This window comes from Hemitrygon akajei, chromosome 14 (genome assembly GCF_048418815.1).
Source record: "Hemitrygon akajei chromosome 14, sHemAka1.3, whole genome shotgun sequence".
Taxonomy (NCBI): Eukaryota; Metazoa; Chordata; class Chondrichthyes; order Myliobatiformes; family Dasyatidae; genus Hemitrygon; species Hemitrygon akajei.
In genome coordinates this window covers 64941489-64964199 of record NC_133137.1, presented here as the reverse complement: position 1 = coordinate 64964199, position 22711 = coordinate 64941489, and the positions used below count along the sequence as shown (strand labels likewise).

Sequence of the window (22711 nt, the reverse complement as noted above, 5' to 3'; positions counted from 1 at the left end):
TACTTTAGTTTTATCAAGCAACCTCCATGGCCCACCATTCAAATGTTGTCTTGATACTCTTTTGCTCCTGTTTGAGTCAAAGTTGCGACATGATCTAGAGCCATGTAATTCTAATACACCCAGATTTCGTTTCCTTAGCATGTGATTGGGAAAGAAATTTGGCCTGATAATATTTCTGATGATTCCATCTCTTTGCGAATGATTTTTGGATAAATGCTTTGGGTGATTATTAGCCAGATTGGAATTTTTCCGGTTTTCTGAGAACAGGACACTCTTGGGAAATTTGTCAAATAGTTGGTTAGATGCCAGAGTTCCAGATTTATTGGGACAGCTAAGCAGGTGACATGTTTAGTTCTATTCTTCAGTAGCTCTTTGACACCATAGCCTTTGGTGTATCTAAAGCTCTCAGCCATTACATGATATTGCACGGCGTGAATCAAATTTGCTAAAGGCTGTCTTCTGTGATCATGGGAATCTCAGGAAGAAAGTGAAATAGATCATCCATTCAGTACTTCTGGCTGAAGATGTTTGCTAATCCCTCAAAGTATTTTTAGGACTTAGATCATGCAATTGCAGAAGGAGCAGATGTTCTTGGGGCCTCTATCTATCATTAGTTACTCAGAAAAGTTAGTTGAGTATTTCTTGCAACATTTTAAATACAAGGGTCAATTGATAAGTTTATGGCCTAAGGTAGAAGGAGTCAATTTTAGAAAACCTAGCACTTTTATTTTTCAACATAGTCCCCTCCTACATGTACAAACTTAGTCTAGCAGTGGTGGAGCATATGGATCCTTCTTTATAGAAATGGTCCACAGCACTGGTGATTGATAAGTTTGTGACCTAAGGTAGAAGGAGATGAGTTATTAACTTAAAACTTTCTGCATTATCACTCAAAGAGTTGAACTGCATGTGCATGTAACAAGAGCATCTTGGACCTCCAGGTGGTCCACAGCAGGGGTGATTGATAAGTTTGTGGCCTAGGGTAGGAGGAGATGAGTTATATAGCTCTCGTTACATGCACACGCAGTTCAACTCTTCTACCTTAGGCCACGAACGTATCAATCACTGCTGCTGTGGACCACTTCTGGAGGTCCAAGATGCCAACTTCTACAAAGAAAGGATCCCTATACTCCACGACCACTGGACTAAGTGTGTAAATGTAGGAAAATGTGCCAGGTTTTCTAAAATTGACTCCTTCTACCTTAGGCCACTAACTTATCAATTTCCCCTTGGATATAACTAAGATCTACCTGATGCATTTACTTACAATACAATTATTTTCATGCATTGACACTGATTTATGGTGCAGTCAATTTTAATATTAACATCATTCAGATACCATTACTAAATCTAATTTAAGCATTGTGTAAAATTATGCTGATCATAAAAATTCATGAAATATTTGATCTAATAAAGTTAACTTATCAGTGATAAACTACCTACATTTGTTAAAAAAAGACTTCCAGAGATAAATGTAAGTGTATGATTGATTATTATGCAAAGATATTTGTTCTTTTAAAGTGAATGTTATATTTTATTGTATTTTAAAAATGTGCTTTTTATTCATTTTATTTTATTGAATATCAGTAGAATTATGCAACATAATCCAAAAACCATTATTTAGTTATGAATAAATAATAAACTATAAATGTCTCAGATCATTTGAATGAATTTGATTTTTGTCTTTCACAGAACATGCCTTAAGCCACAAAATATTAAAAAGGAGCTACTTAAAGAACAACTATGGTAAGTTAACACTGAATTAATCATTACATAAATTAGGTTCATGTTCCATTAGCAGATTGTATTTTGGGGTTAGTGCTGGTTGGTTCACAATGTAGGTGCGTCTTGTCTCTTCAGTAAAGATTTCAGATTTTTTCCACAGTGTAGTGTCCTCCCGATTTCAGTACTTTATACTATCCAATGCATTGCTTTTTTGCTGTCCCATACCATGGTGATCCATCTTGTTCATAGTCATTAAAAATTCCAACTTATTGAAATAATAGGATTTCCAAACCCTACTTCACCATAAGTACTCATAGATGAAGCAAATCACACACACACACATGCACACACACTAATATTGCCAACAAATTGTCTTTGGCCTATGATAAAGGAACTTACCAGCTTCACCTGGGGGATGGAGTTGTGCAAAATAGATAATTTCCAAAGCAGATAGCATCTGCACCCACAAGGCTGTCATACTTCAAAGGTCTGATTTACCTGTAATTGACATGAACTCAAGAGTCAGAACAAGCCCTCTAACCAGTTACTCATACATTTGTATCTAGTTTACACGCTGGTTTTGGAGTTTGCAAGCAAAGCATATGTCTACACAAATACATTATTTACAAGCAAGCTGGACAAACCAGGATAATTAGGGCTAAGGTGTTACAATGGGGACAATTTTAATTAACTAATGTACGTAGCAATATCATAGCTAAGTTATTATGTTCACAGTGATCAGATAAAATGGTATTGCAGGTTTTTGAAATGAGTAAACAGAACATTGTTTCTATCTTTCCAAGAGAATGACTGCAATATTAATTTTCATGATACAGAAATAAAAACTCTCCTCTTTTCCAAAGACATTAATCAATCCAGCATAGTTTTGATGAAAAATTAAGATGTGGCATTTGTATTTTGATCAGTTGGAGACCTTACGCTCCTTTTAAAATTGCCATCATATGACCATTTGGTAATGTTTCTGTCTATAATAAAAATAAAAGATCTTAATTAATGTTGTGGCTAAAATTAAATTATGAAATTATCACAATTGTGGTCAATGCCTCATGGAACTAAAGAATAATATGATTTAGAAAGGATAAACTTTTCAATCCCATTTTTTGCATGAATTAAATCAGACTTTAAAATATTTCATGCTAGATTTGGACGGATCAGGTGTTACACAAACCTTAAGATTTACACGGGATACTTCAAATGCATCAGTACAAGAACCCCGTAAGTACATATTCATTTCATTTCAAAATACATAAAAAGCACATTACTTTATGGCTTTGCATTGCTACATAATACAGAATTTATCATAAGATCAAACTTAAGGACCTGCTCTAATGAAAGGGGTTGCTTTCTTGATGTTTTTTTCAGGTACCTGCAGCACATGGGGACAAGGAGCATTCAAGACTTTCACTGACGACTTTTATTATTTTACATCAAATTGTAGTTATATTCTGAGTCGCCAATGCCAAGGTGACCAAGAAGATTTTAATGTGGAAATTTTGCGTGACTCACATGGCAATTTAGAACACATTTTCATGAAAATTGAAGACAGTTCTATCGTTGTGGCAAATGGTGAAATCAAGGTTAAAAACGAAGTGTAAGTGTCACAGGATTAATTTGATAGTAATTGTCAAGTGCAAATAATCTGTGAGAGAAGTGATGAGCAATTGCTAAGGATATAATTGGGTAAAAAGTTGTCTGAACCCAATGCTTACTCATTTTCCAGTCACCCAAACCATTGCGCATTTGCTGCAAAGCTGCTAGAAATTTCTGTTTTCCACTATCTTTCAAACAATTGTGATGATATTACTTACTACAGCTGACTAGTTTGGCATGGAAATTCTTTTAGAGAGCATCATGCCTCTGCCTCTGAGAAGTGGGTTTATATTCAAGTTTTTAAATATGGAAAGAATTCAGTATAAATATTAACCATAACACTATTTAAAACAATGCCAATACAGTACCCTTAAGGTTGATGGATATCAACGTCTTAGATGTCAATTAATTTTTCAATCATTATTGGTTTCCCTCTTTAGAGTTTCATTGCCATACAATGACAAGTTGATCGATATACAGCAATATGGAACTGAAGTACGCTTTTCAAACAAGAAACGTACTGTATCTGTGACCTGGAATTATAATGATGCACTGTCGGTAAGAAAGTGTGAACAACATTCCCTTCATTCTTCAATTTTTTTTTAAAGATTTGGAACTATATTAAGATTAATTTAAATTCTTTCAACAATGCTTAATGTCATTGACATTTGGTGGTTACAGGGACATTATGGAATGTAAATGGAAAAACTGTTTAGAGTAAACAGGTCTAATTTTCTCATAATTATGTATTTGGTTCATATGATGGTGTATATTTTCCTTTTCTTATTCCTGTCTTTCATTTTCAGATAACTGTAGATGTTCAATACCAGGGAAAGTTATGTGGACTTTGTGGACCTTTTGATGAAAGTGTCTCAACAATTTATGGTAAGATATGCTATTTATATTTCTTAATACTTAATCATTCATGTGACATGTGAATGTTTCTAGTTTATCTGAATATTATTTTAAAAAAATTGGTGACTAGTATATTGTCTTTGGTGCAGATTACCAGCATACCCTTCAGGCCAACCTGGATGCACAGAATTCCTGTACAACTGTGTTCCCAGAAGAAACCACCTGTGAGTCCACTAAGGTAAGTTCACATTCCACCAGAAGGGCTTCAGGAATCAGAACACTAAAACATAACTTCTGAAATGCCTATTTTGTTTGAGATCTATGTGAGAGCAAGAACCATTAAAAACAGCAAGCCTCATTGCGAGTGAATTTCACTGAAGCCAATAAAAATTAAGTGAGGTTTAAGTGGAGTGGCCATTGTTGCAGTGGGCAGAGTTAGAGTGAGGAACCGAGGACTTAGCTCAAGAGGCTTTGGCAAGAAGAGGTGAAGGCTATTTTGGATCAGTTGTTGTGTGAGTGGGCTACTGGGGGAGTCTGAGATCTGAGGCTTTGGCAAGGAGGTACAGGTAAGAACAGTAAATGTTTTACATATCTAAAAAGATGCCAATTTACGAGGGGTGATTGATAAGTTCATGGCCTAAGGTAGAAGGAGTCAATTTTAGAAAACCTAGCACATTTATTTTTCAACATCGTTCCCTCCTACATTTACACACTTAGTCCAGCGGTCATGGAGCATTCAGATCTTGGACCTTCAGAAACTGTCCACAGCAGGGGTGATTGGTAAGTTTGTGGCCTAAGGTAGAAGGAGATGAGTTATTAACTTCAAACTTTCTGCCTAATCACTCAAAGAGTTGAACTGCATGTGCATGTAACAAGAGCTGTATAACTCATCTCCTTGTACTCTTGTACAAGAGTACAAGAAGCAGAAAAGGGCTCTTTGTGGGATCCCGTATACACCAATAGTAGTTTAGAAAGAAGCAATGCATCAAGGGTCCTGACAGAGATATATTAGTGACCTAGTGACCATAATAATTATAGCAGAAAGTGAGTGGCGAATAAGAAGTGAAGAGGGTAAGGAGGAAGAGGAAGAGAAGAGACATTGTAGGAGATTGCTTTCTGTCTCTATTTCCTGAGGAGACTGAGGTCCTTTAACATCTGCCGGACGATGCTGAGGATGTTCTATGAGGCTGTGGTGGCTAGTGCTATCATGTTTGCTGTTGCGTGCTGGGGCAGCAGGCTGAGGGTAGCAGACACCAACAGAATTAACAAACTCATTCTTAAGGCCAGTGATGTTGTGGGGGTGGAACTGGACTCTCTGACGGTGGTTTCAGAAAAGAGGATGCTGTCCAAGTTGCATGCCATCTTGGACAATGACTCCCATCCACTCCATAATGTACTGGTTAGGCACAAGAGTACATTCAGCCAGAGTCTCATTCCATCGAGATGTAACAGGGAGCGTCATTGGAAGTCATTCCTACCTGTGGCCATCAAACTTTACAACTCCTCCCTCAGAGTGTCAGACACCCTGAGCCAATAGGCTGGTCCTGGACATATTTCCACTTGGCATGATTAACTTATTATTATTTAATTATTTATGGTTTTATATTGCTATATTTCTTCACTATTCTTGGTTGGTGCGGCTGAAACGAAACCAAATTTCCCTGGGAATCAATAAGGTATGTATGTCTGTCTGTCTGTCTGTCTAAACAATGTGAGATTATATTTTCAGTCCTCACAAGTTCCCTGCACGATAGAACAATGGGTGTGTGAGGATGGTTGTGTGGTTAATAGGAGCTTTGAAGAATTTTTTTCTCTCTGACTTTGACTGCTTGGTGTCAAGGTTTTTTTATTACCATGTTCTTCTGAGGACAGTTCTTCATCTTGACCTTTTGAATTGCTTCCTTCCACTTTAGCATTTGCCTGGAGGGTTTCCCGACCTCCTGTGGTAAATGGCCTCACTCTCCATTTCTCCTTATCTTCTAAATGCTGTGCCTGATAATTTAATGTCTTGGCTGTGTTCAGTTATGACTCAGCAAACCTTTATGTAACCCTCACTCCAGGCACATATGCAAACTCGGCTCATTAGCTAGCTCTGCTAATGGTCATGTGAATCAGCGCCACGATGGTAACCTTTCATAAACAATATATGTCTCCGCTCGGTATGATTTGGGGCTCAACCAAACAGTAACGGTGTAGTGCTCTGATTATAAAAACCTCGATCTGAATGAATGCTGTGTAAATAGTCTATCCACAATTATTGGTTGGTAAGAAATAACAGATTGTACACTGCATAAAATTATAAAGAAAGTATATTTACCAATTTCAGCTTTGTCAAACAGTTATTAAAAGAAAGAAAAAAAAAGAAAAACAAAATAAAAGGGCCTGTTACAGTTAAACCAGTCTAAATGTATGCATGACAATTGGAGCTCATCTCTTCCAAAAGCTGGGTATAACCATTACTCATGGCACTGAACCCATGGTCTGCATGAAAACACCTACCACATTCCAAACTTCCCTTGAAGTCCATCATAAACTGGCTCTCTCTCTCTGGAGTATTGCCCTCCTCCTTGGAGCCACTCACCTGCACAAAGTACTTCTTGCAACAGGGACTCTCGTTAACACAACATTCTGCAGCACCTTCTCTTCTGTCCCACTCCACAACTCTTGCCAAAAAGATCCCAAACCAGACTACTGTCTGTCCCAAATCTCTCTCGAACTTTCACCAAATCCCACCATCCTGAACAGCAGGGCTTCTTATCTTTAGCCGAAACCAAAACACTATACCAGTAGGACACACTGCTTTTGTAGAAAACTGTTAAGATAAAATACCTACAACATACTAATAGAAATCTTAGCCTGGGCATTACACTTACAATCTGTTGAGTGACTTCTACCATCATTTTTAGCCTCTAAATACTTCCCATTAAGAGTTATAGGAATGATTTCAATTAGCCTCAACAACTTGGAGTAATCATTGCCATTCTGAAAACCGGAGACACTTGCGGGCTACCCCAGCACATCATTTACACATGTGACACATTTTATTTTATGTCCCAATGTGTATCTTAAAAATAATGCTGAACTTTAACTAAACCCAACTCTGAAGTTCAAAGTCAATTTTATTATCAGAGTATGTATTGGTCACCACTGTGAGATTCTTTTTCCTGTGGGCTTACTCAGCAAATCTATAGAACAGTATCTATACTAGGATCAATAAAAGATCAAATAGCGCATAGAAGACAACAGACTGTGGAAATGCAAATATAAATAAATTAAATGTAAATGCAAATAAATGTAATAAGACAGTAATCAACATTAGTAAACACCAGTTGTTCACTGAAATTATGTAAAAGAAGAGCATGAATTTTGTGCTTATTCTATGTAAGGTAAATATACATAGGTTGATTACACAATATAGCTGTTTAATTATCCGATGTCACCCCTACCTCTTTCCCAACTTTCTGTTTGACAAAAAATTCATGATCCACTGGAAGAATCTTGCTGCTAATAATTTCCTGCCAAAAGCAGGATTGCTTGATTTTTTTCTTCTTATGGATTTTCAGCGTAAATATTTTTTTCTTCTTCAGGTATGTTCGGAAATCCCAAAGCATTTCAAGTCATGTTCTTCCGAGGTCATCAACAATAGATTAATGAAGATGTGTCAGATGAGTGTTTGTGCTTGTAGAGGAGCACCACGGTGTCATTGTGCCAGCTTTGAAAGAGCAGCAAGGCAATGCGTACATGTAAATCCACCAATGTGGAATACATGGAGGGATACTTATAACTGCAGTAAGTTATGTCGTTGAAGAACTCGAACTAAACTCCTTTAAAACTTAATAGTACTCAAATAAACTATTCTTAGGCTTCCAGCTGGGTACAGGTGAACACTGCCACCTTCATCAGCGATCATGCCTGGGCATGTCTAGTTCAGCGGAATTTATACCCCCAATGTCCATCCTTCCTGATTGGATAATCCTCATCCAATCAGGTTTCCGCTCTCCCACCTCATTTAATTGAATTCCAGTTCTTGCTTGGAGCAAAATCTTCCTCTTTGTTAAAATTCTTTCCCTCCAATTTTATGTCAATGGTTTCCTTGACCAGGCAGTCCCAAAAGCCATTGGCGTGGCACAATACTTCTGTACCAATGAAGTCAAAACAATGACCATAGCAAATACGGTCTTCTGTTACCACCAATTTTTCCAGGTAACCCAAATGGATACACCACTTGTGCTCCTTGATGCAGGTCTGGCTGATATACTCTGCTCCACATTCACAGGGAATCCTGTAAACACCAGCCATCCTGAGTCCCAGGTTACCTTTGATCAGCATAAGGTGTGATTTGAGGTTCCTTATGGGTTTGTTAAGGTCCTACTCTAAGTAAGAACTGGAATTCAATTGTAAACAAGGTAGGACAGTGGAAACTGGATTGGATGAGGACTAACCAATCAGGAGGGATGGATGACGGGCATAGACTATCCATACCCAGGCATCATCCCTGATGAAGATGGCAGAGTTTGTCATGAAAAGAAACATTGGTTAAAATTGATACATGACATGTACAAGTACCCAGCTGGAAGCCCAAGAAGACTTGATTCATTATATATGCCAGGAAAGTGCTAGATCCTTTTAATAATACTTACTTTTTTCTATCTCTTGTCTGAATAAACTAACAAACAAGAACTTGGTAATCATCTTCTGTTGTAGCACGCATTGAATGCTGAAGGAACTCAACAAGTTAAACAGCATCAATAGAGCAGGAATAAACAGTTAACATTTTGGGCTGAGACCCTTCATTATGAATGGAAAGGAAAGAGGCAGAAGCCAGAATAACAATGTTGGAGGAGGGGAAGGTGTGTAAGCTGGCAGGAGATATCTGAAACCAGGTGAAGGTGAAGCAGTATAAATTATAAAATCAACAATGTTTCCTTTTCAGCACGGCCCAGCTGCCCAGGAAATCAAGTTTTCCAAGAATGTGGTCCTGCCTGTATGCCCACATGCACCGATCCAAACTCTCAACAACAGTGTGATCAATGTATTAATACATGTGGTTGTAAAGCAGGTAATAACATTTAACAGCTATATGTGGTGCAGCTTACTTGAAGAAAGTGTTTTAGTTAGTATTAGAACAAATTATTCTAGACCCAAGCAACAGCTTCCCACAAAGTGGAGTGGGCTCAAATGAGAAGTTTTAGTCCGTAGATTCCAAGCCTCAGCACTTCCAGTCTTTGACAGCATGTGGTGTCAAAGGCTTTTGAAATGTTTTTGAATTTATCTGAAAATTCACCTACATTGAAATACTACTAGTCTTAAATAAATGTTCAGAATGAATTATTTTAAACATGTAAAAGTAAGTGATAGATAAATTTCAAAATTTTTTGAAAGCTTAAATCTTTGAGGAACAAGAACACGAGTACTTACCTGCATTAACAAGATGAAAAAGAATGATCCGAGGATACATGTTGCATTGAAAAGACAGAGGGTTTGAGTTGGCTCTATTGGTAACAATGAAATCAAATCCTTAAAAAGAGGTGACATAGGATCGAAGATGTAGAATACTTGTGGGCAGAGTTAAGAAACTGCAAGAGTAAAAAGACCCTGATGGCAGTTATATACAGACCTCCGAACAGTAGCAAACATGGGATATAAATTTCAACAGGATATAGAAAAGGCATGTAATAAGGGCAATTTTATGATCATCATGGGGGTTATTAATATGCAGTTAGATTGGGAAAATCAAGTTGGTGCTGAATCCCAAGAGAAATCCCAAGAAATTGTTGATTGCCTATGAAATAAATACTGCATACATACTTTGATTATAAATTGTACTTTGAACTTTGAGAAGGCTTGTTAGGGCATCTTGTGGTTGAGCCAAATAGGGAAAGGGCATTTCTGGATTGGGTGTTGTGTTATGAACCAGATTTGATTAGGGAGTTATAGGTAAAGAAATACTTGGGATATAGAGATCATAATATGATAGAATTCACCCTGCAGTTCATAGAGGGAGAGATAAAATCAGATGTGCCAGTGTTGCAGTGGAGTACATGGAGTTTCAGAAGCATGAGAGAGGAGCTGGCCACAGTTGATTGGAAAGGGACGCTTTCAGAGATGATGGCAGAACAAGACTGACTGGAGTTCTAGGGAAATTTGGAAGGTGCAGGACAGATGCATCCCAAAGGTGAAGAAATATTCTGAAGGGAGGATGTGGCAACTGTGGCTAACTCAGGAAGTCAAAGAGAGCATAAAAGCAGAAGAGAGAGCATATAATATAGCAAAAAATAGTGGGAAGTTAAAGGACTGGGGAGCTATATAAAAACAACAAAAAAGCCATAAAGAAAGAAAAGATAAAATATGAAGTTAAGATAGCCAATAATATGAAAGCGGATGCTAAAAGCTTTTCCAGATATGTAGAGAATTAACGAGAGACAAGAGTGGATATCAGACCACTGAAAAATTATGCTGCAGAGGTAGTAATGGGGAATAAAGAAATTGCAGATGAACTTAATAAATATTTTGCATCAGTCTTTACTGTGAAAGCCACCAGCAGGTTGCCAGAAATTTGAGTGTGTCGGGGGCAGAAGTGAATGGAATTGTTATTAATAAGGAGAATGTGCTTGGGAAGCTGAAAGGTCTGAAAGTAGGTAAGTCACCTGGGCCAGATGGATTACACCCCATGGTTCTGAAAGAGACAGCTGAAGAGATTGTGAAAGCATTAGTAGTGACCTTTCAAGAATCACCAGATTCTCAGTTGGTTCTGGGGGACTGGAAAATTGCAAATGTCACTCAACTCTTTAAGAAGGGAGCTAGACAGAAGGTGTTGTGTATATGCATATACGTATATACATATGCACTCCCTGGTGGCAGTGAAACAAAGTGCATCTGGACTTCTTCCTTGATCATGCTCATCAGTTCTCCTATTGAGTGATCAGCTTTCATTATTTTAGTTAATTACACTGTGATTGCACAGCAAAGAGATAATCTTCAGAAAGCTTTGAAAAGATCAATTTTTCAGGAGGCAACTTCCAGCCAATTTAGATTATTTTGTCAAAAATCTATTTTTAATCTTCAATGGCAAAATCTTGTTTTGTTAAAATAGAAACTAAAATCAATGCTAATCAATTGTTCACATTGCAAATTGTTTTCTTAAAAGGGATATTTGAAAATAGGATCAACTATAGTAATGTGCAGCCCTACATAAGTAACACACACAAGATGTTGCAGGAACTCAGCAGGCCAAGCAGCATCCATGGAAAAGAGTAAACAGTTAATGTTTCGGGCCGAGACCCTTCATCAGGACCGTGTGTGTTAGTTGGATTTCCAGCATCTGCAGATTTTCTCATCTTAGCCTTACATGAATGATCCATAGAATTAAATAAATTGAAATTCTGTCCATTGTGTAATGAAAGGTATCTCATTTCTACTGGGAAACTTAATTGTTCTTCAAAAAACTTTCCCGTTGTTCACATGAAAATCATGGACTTTGTTTCTCTTTCAATAAGTATACTTATTTATCTTATTGTTCTTCAGGTTTAGTCCTTGATAATCTCAGAGGTGGTAACAGATGCATCAGACAAGAAGATTGTCCTTGTGAATACAATGGAGAAATTTATAGCACTGGAAAAATAAGAAATTCTTTATGCCAGTCATGGTAATGATTCATGTCATGAACACATCAGTTAATTAATGTTCAATTGTTTCAGTAAAAAGACATGATTTACAATAAATGTATTCCCCTATTTTTTTTAGCATCTGTAAAGGTGGAATGTGGGATTGTATCGATCTTAACTGTCCTGGAACTTGCAAAATTGAAGAAGGAACTCATATCACAACATTTGATGGCACATACTATAATCTAATTGGAGATTGCTCATATTATGCTGTTGTTGTACGTGAGCTTTTGCTGCATCAACTGATGTTAATCATTGTTCAGTATTTCAAAGATTCATTTTGCATCTGTTACCCAGCTCGCTTATCAAATATATTTTTGAGTTTTTGATCTCAAATTGTTCTTTGCAGACGAAGGACTGGTCAGTGAAAATTGAAATGCATCCATGTAATGCAGCATACGAACAGACATGTTTACAACGAGTTACATACACAATACACCAGGTATATCTTGAGATTTTCATTCAGACACTTTCTGTTCATTTTTAATTAAAGAATATTAACACTGATCTTTTCATTCTAGAACATTTACACAATTAATAATGATGGCACTGTTCAACATAATGGAAATACTATGGAATTGCCTCTTGGAAATGGTAAATACCTTTCAATAAATTAATTAATCAAGCTGCTTAGCAACCAAACAGGTAATAGTTAACTTGTAATTCACCTCTTAATGTTTTTCTTAGGCAATATAATGATATTTGAGCAGTCGTCACATTACATTCAAATGCACGCAAAATCTGGACTGAAGATGCAAATACAGATATCTCCCATCATGCAGCTTTACATCTCACTGCCCAAAAGTGCCCGAGGAAGTACAAAAGGTACATCTAATTGTGTAAATTTGTTGGAATGCATAAAAAAATTGATTTCAGCAGTGTTTTGAGATAATGTTCACAACATTAAGACATTTGCTGAAAAACAGCTCTAAACTGTTTCCATTCTATTTCATACTGCTCAGTCCTGTTCATTCTTCAGTGTTCCAGTCACATTCTTCATTAACTGGCCTTGTCTCATTAATTTGCTCTTTTGACCTTGTTCATGGGCTGAATGAAGGGAATATTTAATCAATTAAGTGGGATACTAAAGCAACAATATTGCACCCATCTTAGTTTTACAGTTACCTGTTGAATATAATAAAATGGGATTGAGTTTTTCCTATGCTGAGAAAGTTGTGCTAAGTATTCAGTGTACAGCAACAATGCATGCTTTGCTTGTTCAGTGCACTCAAAGGTTGCTTCTTCACTCATTCTCAAATTGGGTGGGAAGAAAATGGAGAAAAACAAGTAGGTGCAGCCTGCAAGTCTGAGTCAGCTCAGGGAGGACTGAAACCTTAAGGGTAAAATTGGAATAACATCATAACTGCATGTTGTAATTTGGGTGGGAGTGCAGCAACTGGATCCTGTTCAGGCAGGTACCCATAAAATATCACTAAACTGGTTCTCATGTTGGTCGTGAATGGCTCAGGCTCTTCACAGGCATTAAGGTGAATTGTCTGGAGGAGATGCACCAATCTGTGATGTATACCCTGGCTACCTCTGAATTCCAGGGAACTTCCACATATTATGTGCATGGAGGATCCAAAGGAAAAATCAAAAGCTTGTAATGAATGTGGTTAGCCCACAATTCTGCTCAGCAATCAGTTTTGAACATAGTATAAATTTATAGTATATTTTAATAATATTACATTTTATACACATGGTGTGCATAAAACCATATTACTCAGTTAAATTTCTCAGTCAATATACAGATAGTGACCACTTTATTAGATACACCTATACTCATTAATACAAATATCAGTCATCATGTAGCAGCAATGCAATGCATAAAAGCATCCAGACATGGTCAAAAGATTCAGTTGTTGGTCAGACTAAACATCAGAATAGGGAAGCATCACAAGGGGACATGGAGACTGGACCCAAATGCAGGACGCAGGCACTGAATTACTAGGGGCAGGTCAGGAACAACTAAAGGATAGAACAAGATGGGGAGACCATGGCATGCAAAGGTGATCCTGGGGTTCAGAGAGAGTTCATAGCAAAGGCAGGACCCTGGCTAGGCTAAAGGATGGGTCTATGGGACAAGGAATACTGGTAGGATAGCAGGCCACATAATTCCTGGGCAGGGCCCAACCTCCCAGGCAGGAACACAGGGGCCTGGCCAGGTACAGGGCACAACCTGTCAGAAGAAAGGGGTAGGAAAGGGTCAGAGTCCCCCACCAGGCAACAACAGTCCAGCCTGCTTACCCAACAGAGGCAAGGGATCAGAAGGGAGCTCAGTCCAGAGTGACTACAAGAACAGACTTACAGAACTAGATGATTAACAGTGGGTACTTCAAGACAGATACAGGACAACCCCTCAACTAGACTCAGTCCCAGAGCCCCTTATATACACCTGCCAGCCGATAGGTCTCAGGTGCACCTCCTTAAGCCAAGATAATCCTATTTGGTCTTAAGGGTGAAAGGAGGGACGGCTACAAGACCTGGAGTCCGGAGTCTGCGGACCGGATCAAGACCTGGAATGCGGGCTCCGGACCGGACCATAACAGGAAGAAATGTGAGCTAAGTGATTTTGACTGTGGAATGATTGTTAGTGCTAGATGGAGTGGTTTGAGTATCTCAGAAACTGCTGATCACCTGGGATTTTCTCACATAGCAGTCTCTAGAGTTTACAGAGAATGGTGTGCAAACACATTGTTAATGAGAGAGGTCAAAGGAAAACGGCCAGGCTGTTTCAAGCTGACAAAATGTGGCAGTTACTCAAATAACCATGTGTTACAACTGTAGTGTGCAAAAGAGCATCTAAATGCAGAACATATTGAACCTTGAAGTGGATGGGCTACAGCAGCAGTAGATCACTCTGGGTTCCATTTCTGTACCTAATAAAGTGCCACTGAGTATATTTTGATTCTCTTTTTCACTATGGGCTTCAGCAATGAAATATTGAATTAACTCTATATTGAATGAAGTATTTACTCAGCTATAACAGGTTTAGAGTTTTAAATGACAATCTGTACATTAGGTCTGAAAGAAGAAGAATGTTCTACCTTTGACTTTATTTCCCTGCAGTTGATACTGACAAAGGCAGAAATACTTGACTAAGAACATTAACATTATTGTTTGCAACAAGGAGTCAGTTACTCTTGTAAAGCCTCCTCTTAATCCACATTATACTATTAAAGCTCATTCTTTTAGAATAGGATTTGGAATTGCATGTCCAAAATGAGATCATGTGGTAAATTGAACACAGAAGTGAAAAGTTTCAATGGAGATTCCCAAAAACAAGTCGTTGATCACTTTAAGGTGACCCACTTATCAGGAAACCAACAGAATAACATAGACTGTGCATTACTCTGTTTGTCAATAATAGGTCTCACTGATTTTGCAGGAACATAGAAGTAATAGAAAAATGTAAAACCACCTGATGACTGATTTTGTCAATTTCCCAATGCATTGTCACATTACATTGACTTTTTAAAATATATAACAATGTAATAAACTGTAGATCATGAATTTCATGAATTCAGTTTCATTCATCTATCAGAATAGGTTACATATTTCTTATGACGACCTTTTTTTTCTCTTTTCTCCAGGTTTATGTGGCACCTTCAACGACAATGCAGAAGATGACTTTCTATCTGCACAGAACATTGTGGAACACACTTTCATCCCATTCAGTGACTCATGGAAAGATAATGAGATATGCCCTTTACCAAAATTGAATCCAGTCTGTGTTAGCTCAGAAAATGGTAATTATAATGGCTATATAATGCATGAATTAAACTGGTCATCAGTTTTTTACTCCGAATTTCAGTATACTTGCAAATAGTAGACCCTCATGTCTTGATTCCACCATATCACCTCTTCCATTCCTGCCCACATTATCATACATTAAAACATGACACCTACACATAATCTCAGAGAGTTTGAAGCTGACTGAAAATCTATTTCCTAGCATCAGCAAAACTGAATCAGGGAGGCTGATAAACGTGAGTGGAAGATGAAGAATTAAAAGATTAAAAATAGAAAATATTGAAAAATGAAGTTTTAAGAAACAATAAGACAAAAGAAGAATATAATGGAAACAGTGCTAGTCTGTGTCTAATGGATGAATCAGGTTAAATATTGTTCTGCCATAACCACAGTTAAGGTGAAAATTGTTCTCTCTTAGTTACCACAGGAACCAGAGAACCAGCTTCCTACAATATATGATGGCCATAAAGAAGGGGTCATTTCCTAATAACGTATTCAATGTAACTGCTTGAAGACAAATTGATAAAGACTGCACTTAATTGAGAAAATATAGACTCTAAATAAACTGACTTCTTGAACATATAAAATGTAGACAAATATTATGTTCATTCCAATAAACTGTACTTCAGTTTAATTTCTTTACCTTCTTGTAAAATCGTTTGATAATAGATGACACAACTCCAACCTCTGATTTAACCCTTCTGTCAATATTTGCTAACAGCCTGGTAAAAGTTTTAGTACATGGGAGTTCCTTGAGTGCTTGAACCAAAAGATTTGTGAAGTAATCCCTGCTCCATCTTAACTTATCCTATTTTTGTTGTTAAGGGAATGGTTGTTTGATTCAATAACAGAAGTTGGCAGTGCCCTCCAACGAATGGGTTCCTTAGCAATCACTGCGTGCTGTGTTCCATCAAATAAAGTGTCTAACATTAATTTCCTAGATTTTGTGGTCAGCAGAGTCAAAAGCTTACCCTACCATCTGAGGTCTTTGTGCCATGGCAAGGACTTCTGTGACAAAATTTCATCAGATGGAGCTAGGGTTGCACAAGAGGGTAAAACAAGACCTGGTCAAAAGGCAGTTGGAAAATTGACAAATTTTAGTGAATTTGGTACTGAGATTGCCAAAACTTTGAATGCATTTGACATGCAGAAATATTCAAAAAATATTAAAAGTTTTAAGCATTATTTTACTTACCTTTATCTGCTATAATTATTCTCCTCTCATGAAATCAATGACAGGAAACTCCCAACTCCAAGTTCATCATGGCCTAGGTTGATGAAGCATGCTATTTACCCTAAGGAATAGAATTTGAGTAACTGAGTAAGGAACCAATTCAGGAAAATATGGGTAACTGATGACCAGATTGGGCATGAACCTCACCCAGCACAATAATCACGTAATCAGACAATAATCAATGTCTGTAGTGAGATGCTGAAGATGTTCTATAGGTCAGTTGTGGAGAGCGCCCTCTTCTTTGTGGTGGCGTGTTGGGGAGGAAGCATTAAGAAGAGGGACGCCTCACGTCTTAATAAGCTGGTAAGGAAGGCGGGCTCTGTCGTGGGCAAAGTACTGGAGAGTTTAACATCGGTAGCTGAGCGAAGGGCGCTGAGTAGGCTACGGTCAATTATGGAAAACTCTGAACATCCTCTACATGGCACCATCCAGAGACGGAGAAGCAGTTTCAGCGACAGGTTACTATCGATGCAATGCTCCTCAGACAGGATGAAGAGGTCAATACTCCCCAATGCCATTAGGCTTTACAATTCAACCGCCAGGACTTAAGAACTTTTTAAAAGCTATTATTAATGCTTTTTGAGATAGTGATTTAGATGCATATCATATTTTTTTACTGAGTTAAGTATTGTATGTAATTAGTTTTGCTACAACAAGTGTATGGGACATTGGAAAAAAAGTTGAATTTCCCCATGGGGATGAATAAAGTATCTATCTATCTATCTATCTATCTATCTATCTATCTATCTATCTATCTATCTATCTATCTATCTATCTATCTATCTATCTATCTATCTATCTATCTAATGACCCTTACTAACTCAGTGTCAGTTGGTATATGAGCAACATATACAACTACATTGTGAGCTATCTTATCTACTACATCAAATACATTTCATATTTAATGTAATGATAACATTATCTTATTACAGAAAACTTTGCCAAGGAACATTGTGCCTATTTGAAAGACCCTACAGGAGATTTCTCCAGGTGCCATGCCATGGTAGAATTTGATAGGTATTATGAAGTAAGTCAAAACTTTAAACACACCTCTGCAAATGAAAATATGTTGTGCTAGATCTTACTACCTGGAAGTACTGCCTGTTGTCTCCACTCACCATGTACTTATTTTGTGGATGTAGAAAGTTGAATGAGTTGCCCCTTCCCCCAACACAGCACACCTGAAGAGCTGGTGTAAAGCTCAGTAGCAGCTCCATGGCACCTGGACTCTCCTCAGCAAGTGACTCTTTCAATCCAGCAGTGGTGTGGATGGTCAGATTCATCTGACTTTCAGAACACATTTTTCAGTTGAATGCATGTGCCTGGAAGTCAAAGATATTCTGAATGGCTGGTGTCAGTTGCTGGGTTTGAAAGCAGGGTCCCACTGTCAGAACTATGACAATCAGGTGGCCACCTCAAAGCTTCTTTGGAAATTAATTAAATTAAACAAATCAATTGTTTAAATTAAGTACTTGAATTATTGGGTGCAAGGGTAGAGATACATCTCTATCAAAGGAGGTGTAAGGCATTCTTTCCTCTCACTAGCTTGCAGGACACCTTTGAACAAGGTGTTGCACCTGCTTTGCCCCCGATCAAGGTCACGTGAAGGCATGGGAGCAGATAGTGGATGATCATATGAGGAACTGTGCATATCAGAAATCTTGGTTATGCGACTACTGACACCAGGCAGACATTCTCTGAAAAGTATTGATAATAGCTGGGGTTACCCATCTTGTAAAGACATTGCTCAGAAGAAGGCAATGGCAAACCTCTTCTGTAGAAAAATTTGCCAAGGAAAATTATGGTTGATAACATCATATGACATGGTACATAATGATGGTGACTTGAATTGTAATTGGAATAACAACAGAAAATAGCTTTTCAGAGCAGAAGTAAGCATTTAAGAAGGCTTGTAAAGCAGATTATGCTGACAATCATATGAAACAGTAGCCTACCTATCAGCAAAGTAATATTATCTTGAGTTCAAATTTAAGCTGGCATGTTTTAAAGTAAAAATAATCCCTTATGGGTTGTTTCAGATTAATGGAGAATATTAAGATTCAAATGACAGTTCATTACATAGTTTTTAAAGTCTTCATGATATCTATAATGGATATTTTTAAAATTCTAACAAAAGTGTTTTGTGTTTTTAGATGTGTAAAGCTGCCTCATGTCACTGCAAGAACGTCAATGACTGTGTGTGTGCTGCATTGGGAGCCTATGCTCGTGCTTGTGCTTCAAAGGGCATCACTGTGAAGAACTGGAGAAGATCAGTGTGCAGTATGTGTTTTTGGTCATATGTTACAAGTTAATTGCTGAAAGCAAAGTTATGTGGGAACGTGGAGAGTGGAGGTAGACCATTCACTTTTTGGACCTATCTCTGCTACTCAATTAAATCATGGCAGCTTTCCATCACAATTTCCAAAAGTGGAGACTTATGAAATAATTGATATAGTGCATGAAAGTTTACTTAGATATGTTAATAACTTAACATTATTTTCAATGCATAATTCAGTTCAAAAATTGCTTTCTACTGTTAGCTTTCAGATGGTACCCTTTTACAATCTTAAAGGGAGTCAAAACCTACCTTAGATTTTTTTTTTGTTTCTGGAATTCTACACATAGCAGCACAGCTGTTTTCAACCAAATGAAATTGTGGATGGAACTGTAAAAATCACTCAGGCCTTTCCTTTGTTTCCTCCAAGGTAGAACAACTCTATGGCCACTTAACATATATATTGATGCTTTTTACTCAACAAAGGATAGCCTTGCATCAGTAAATCTTACGCTGTTATTAAAAAATATTGGTAACTATTGAATAAAATAAAGTGAAAATCAAATGAAGATCACGTCAATGCTTGCTTTCAAGAAGGAGCTAGATAGGTATCTTATGGATAGGGGAATCAAGGGATATGGGGACAAGGCAGGAACCGGGTATTGATAGCAGATGATCAGCCATGATCTCAGAATGGTGGTGCAGGTTTGAAGGGCCAAATGGTCTACTTCTGCACCTATTGTCTATTGTCTATTGTCAGTATATATGGGACATCCTTTGAATAGTTTATGGGAACTTGTAGATTCCTGTGCCAAATATAAAAGAAAGGAGTTTAAAAGAGACATTCAGTGTTGAATACTATTGTTAAGCTTAACAATATTTCTCTTGGAGAAAATAACCAAACAGGACACTGTTGGAAAACTAAGTTCTTCTGAATAGTGAATAAGAAGCTTTATCTCAAGAATATCAAGCACATTTCTTCCTTTTCTTTAAAAAAAAGTCATCTGCAAACAGAAAACAATTGCATAACATCTTGAGCAGATAGCTTTGCAAGCATTAGCGTTCAAACATATTTGGAATTTATCACAAAAATCTAATGACTGACATTGATTTTTTTTTGTTTCTTTAGGAGTAAGTTGCCCCAGTACACAAATCTATCACCACAATATGAGGGCTTGCAATCGTACGTGCCAATTTCTCTCAAGTCCTGATTTCACTTGTGAGCTTCAAGATGTTCCTGTTGATGGTTGTGGCTGTGCTGAGGGACTGTACATGAATGATAAGAAAGAATGTGTGAGCAGACCACAATGCCCCTGTTATGTAAATGGAATGATTATACCACAAAGAGGAGTTATTTCTTTGAATGGAATGGAATGGTGAGTACATAACATTATGGTCTGTGTATTTTTGTTGAAAGAACTAAGTATCTGAAACTATAAAATAAGAAATAATTTTTCTTTCAGTTTCTGTCTCAACGGAGTTCCTTCCTGTCCTAATAGAAACAAAACAGTCATCTTAAAAGGTAAAAAAAAAATCAAGCTGCTGAAGTATGCAATTTAAATTTAGAATGAAATAATTAGTGGTTGTTTAACATCTTTTTTTAGATTGCAAGAGCCAAAATAAAATATTTTCGGATTGTGAAATTGCTGATGTATGCAAGAGGACATGTGAAACTCTAAATAAACCATGTGTAAGTGACCATGAACCATTATCATTTTGGTATGCATTTTTTAAAAAATTATCATATTTATTAAACAAGCCGCTCAATATTTAATTTAATAGGGATCTGCCATTAGACAAATGTGGATCCATTCCAATATTCATCTTCTTCCACCATCCCTCAGGGTCGAGGATAATTTAACACTATTTTGTTTTTTTTGGTTTTAACATGATTAATGAGGCCACGTGGGAAACATAGACGTTTACACAAATGGGCAGTGCTGACAGATGATTTGTGAGGTGATCCACCCCTTCCAGCATATGCACAGTGTTCCTGGTCCATGACTTCAAAGTTTTCAATATCATTCTCAATTGCTGCATTTTCACTTCAAGTTGTTATGAGCCAGAGATTTCCATAATGCAGTGGGGATGCTGCATTTTTGCAAGGAGGATTCCAAGGAGCACATCACAGTATTCTCATTGACTGTTCCCATGAAAGAGCTTGCAAAGTTGCAGCAATCTGACATCAGGCATACGAATGTCGTCACTTGCTCATTGTGGCCAAACAAGAGTAAGCAGGGCAGGGCTGTGAATGATGGTTCAGGGAAAGATATTGATGTTGGTCTGCTTGTCCTTATAGTTTTAATTTAGAAGATTTTACAGAAATGGGTTTGGTAGTGTTTTTTCTATTGCCTTGAGATACGTGCTATAGGTAGTCCAGTTCTTAGAAGCATATAGGAGAGCAAGGATCATGATTAAAACAAGAAACTACAGTACTAGAATCTGGAGCAAGAATAAACAGATGAAAAAATTCAGGTTAAGAACAATGTTCCCTCTATGGTGTGTGCATATGCATGCTTGCACATCTTTTATTATCGGCGCACAAAGGAAGCTAAACAGCACGCAAAAGGTTGTCACCCTCTACCTCGTTGGCACGTTAAGTATATTTCACAATCATACACAATCACATTTCTTTTTCTGGATTTTAATGCGGATGGTGTTGACAATGTGGAGTTTGTGATAATTTGCATATTTTATGACTGGCATAATTATACTGTTTTTATTGAAGAAGTTATTCAGTGCACACATATTGTTGTCACTGGGCAAAAATTGCTTTGCAGAAGATTTTTGTGCGCAGCAGTCATTACAAATTAGAGGGAACATCAGTTAAGAAGCATCTGTGAGGACAAGCAGGATCTGTACAGGAGAGAGAAAAGATGACCTGTATATAGAAATGCAGGGAGGAGTGGGATAGAAGCCGATTTGTGATAGGTGGAATTAGATGAGAAAGAGAATGATAGGGGCAGGGGGAGGGTGAAAAGGTAGAAAAGGTGAAAAGGTGAACAATAAGTACTAACTATGCATCTCTCTCTGTCTCACACTCACTCTCTCTCACTCTGTTTCACACTCTCTCTCTCTCTCTCTCTGTCTCACACTCACTCTCCTTCTCTGTATCTCCGTTGCAGGGAATTACAGAGAGGGAGGGATGGAGCTGGTGAGAGAGAGACAGAGAGATAGTGAAGGAAATAGAGGGAGGGTAGGAGGGAGAGACACACAGAGAGATAGTGAAAGTATTCGAGAAATACGAAAAATAGAGAGAGAGAGATGCATAGTTAGCACTTATTGTTCACCTTTTCCACCCTTTTACATTTTCTACTCTACATCCCATCTCTATTTGCCGTCATTCCCCCCTTATATGGTTCAACCTGTCAGCTACCACTTACTGTCCCACACCACCTCTCCCAGTTTTCTATGTACTGGCCAACGTTCCTCTTCTTCTCACTTTACCCCCATACAGATAGATGGTCAAGACCAAAACTTTGACACATCCATTTTGCATCCCCAGATGCCACTTGATCCGCTGCATTCCAGCAATTTGTTATTTTGCAGGGATCACCAATTTTTGGTTGGCCAGGAGGTTTGTGTCAGATCTGG

General features: G+C 37.7%; 1 protein-coding gene across 1 annotated transcript in view; it reads left to right on the top strand.

Annotated features, from left to right (window-relative positions):
* LOC140738191 (uncharacterized) overlaps positions 1-22711 on the top strand; it is a 120407-nt gene that overhangs the window by 3220 nt on the left and 94476 nt on the right. The window contains exons 2-20 of the mRNA XM_073065303.1: positions 1693-1746; positions 2887-2961; positions 3109-3337; positions 3777-3894; positions 4143-4221; positions 4341-4429; positions 7779-7980; positions 9125-9250; positions 11716-11836; positions 11935-12073; positions 12205-12297; positions 12377-12449; positions 12543-12680; positions 15449-15604; positions 17775-17869; positions 18996-19122; positions 20247-20493; positions 20581-20639; positions 20722-20807. Coding sequence (XP_072921404.1) covers positions 1693-1746; positions 2887-2961; positions 3109-3337; positions 3777-3894; positions 4143-4221; positions 4341-4429; positions 7779-7980; positions 9125-9250; positions 11716-11836; positions 11935-12073; positions 12205-12297; positions 12377-12449; positions 12543-12680; positions 15449-15604; positions 17775-17869; positions 18996-19122; positions 20247-20493; positions 20581-20639; positions 20722-20807 — 2306 coding nt within the window. The remainder of the gene's footprint in view (positions 1-1692; positions 1747-2886; positions 2962-3108; positions 3338-3776; positions 3895-4142; positions 4222-4340; positions 4430-7778; positions 7981-9124; positions 9251-11715; positions 11837-11934; positions 12074-12204; positions 12298-12376; positions 12450-12542; positions 12681-15448; positions 15605-17774; positions 17870-18995; positions 19123-20246; positions 20494-20580; positions 20640-20721; positions 20808-22711) is intronic.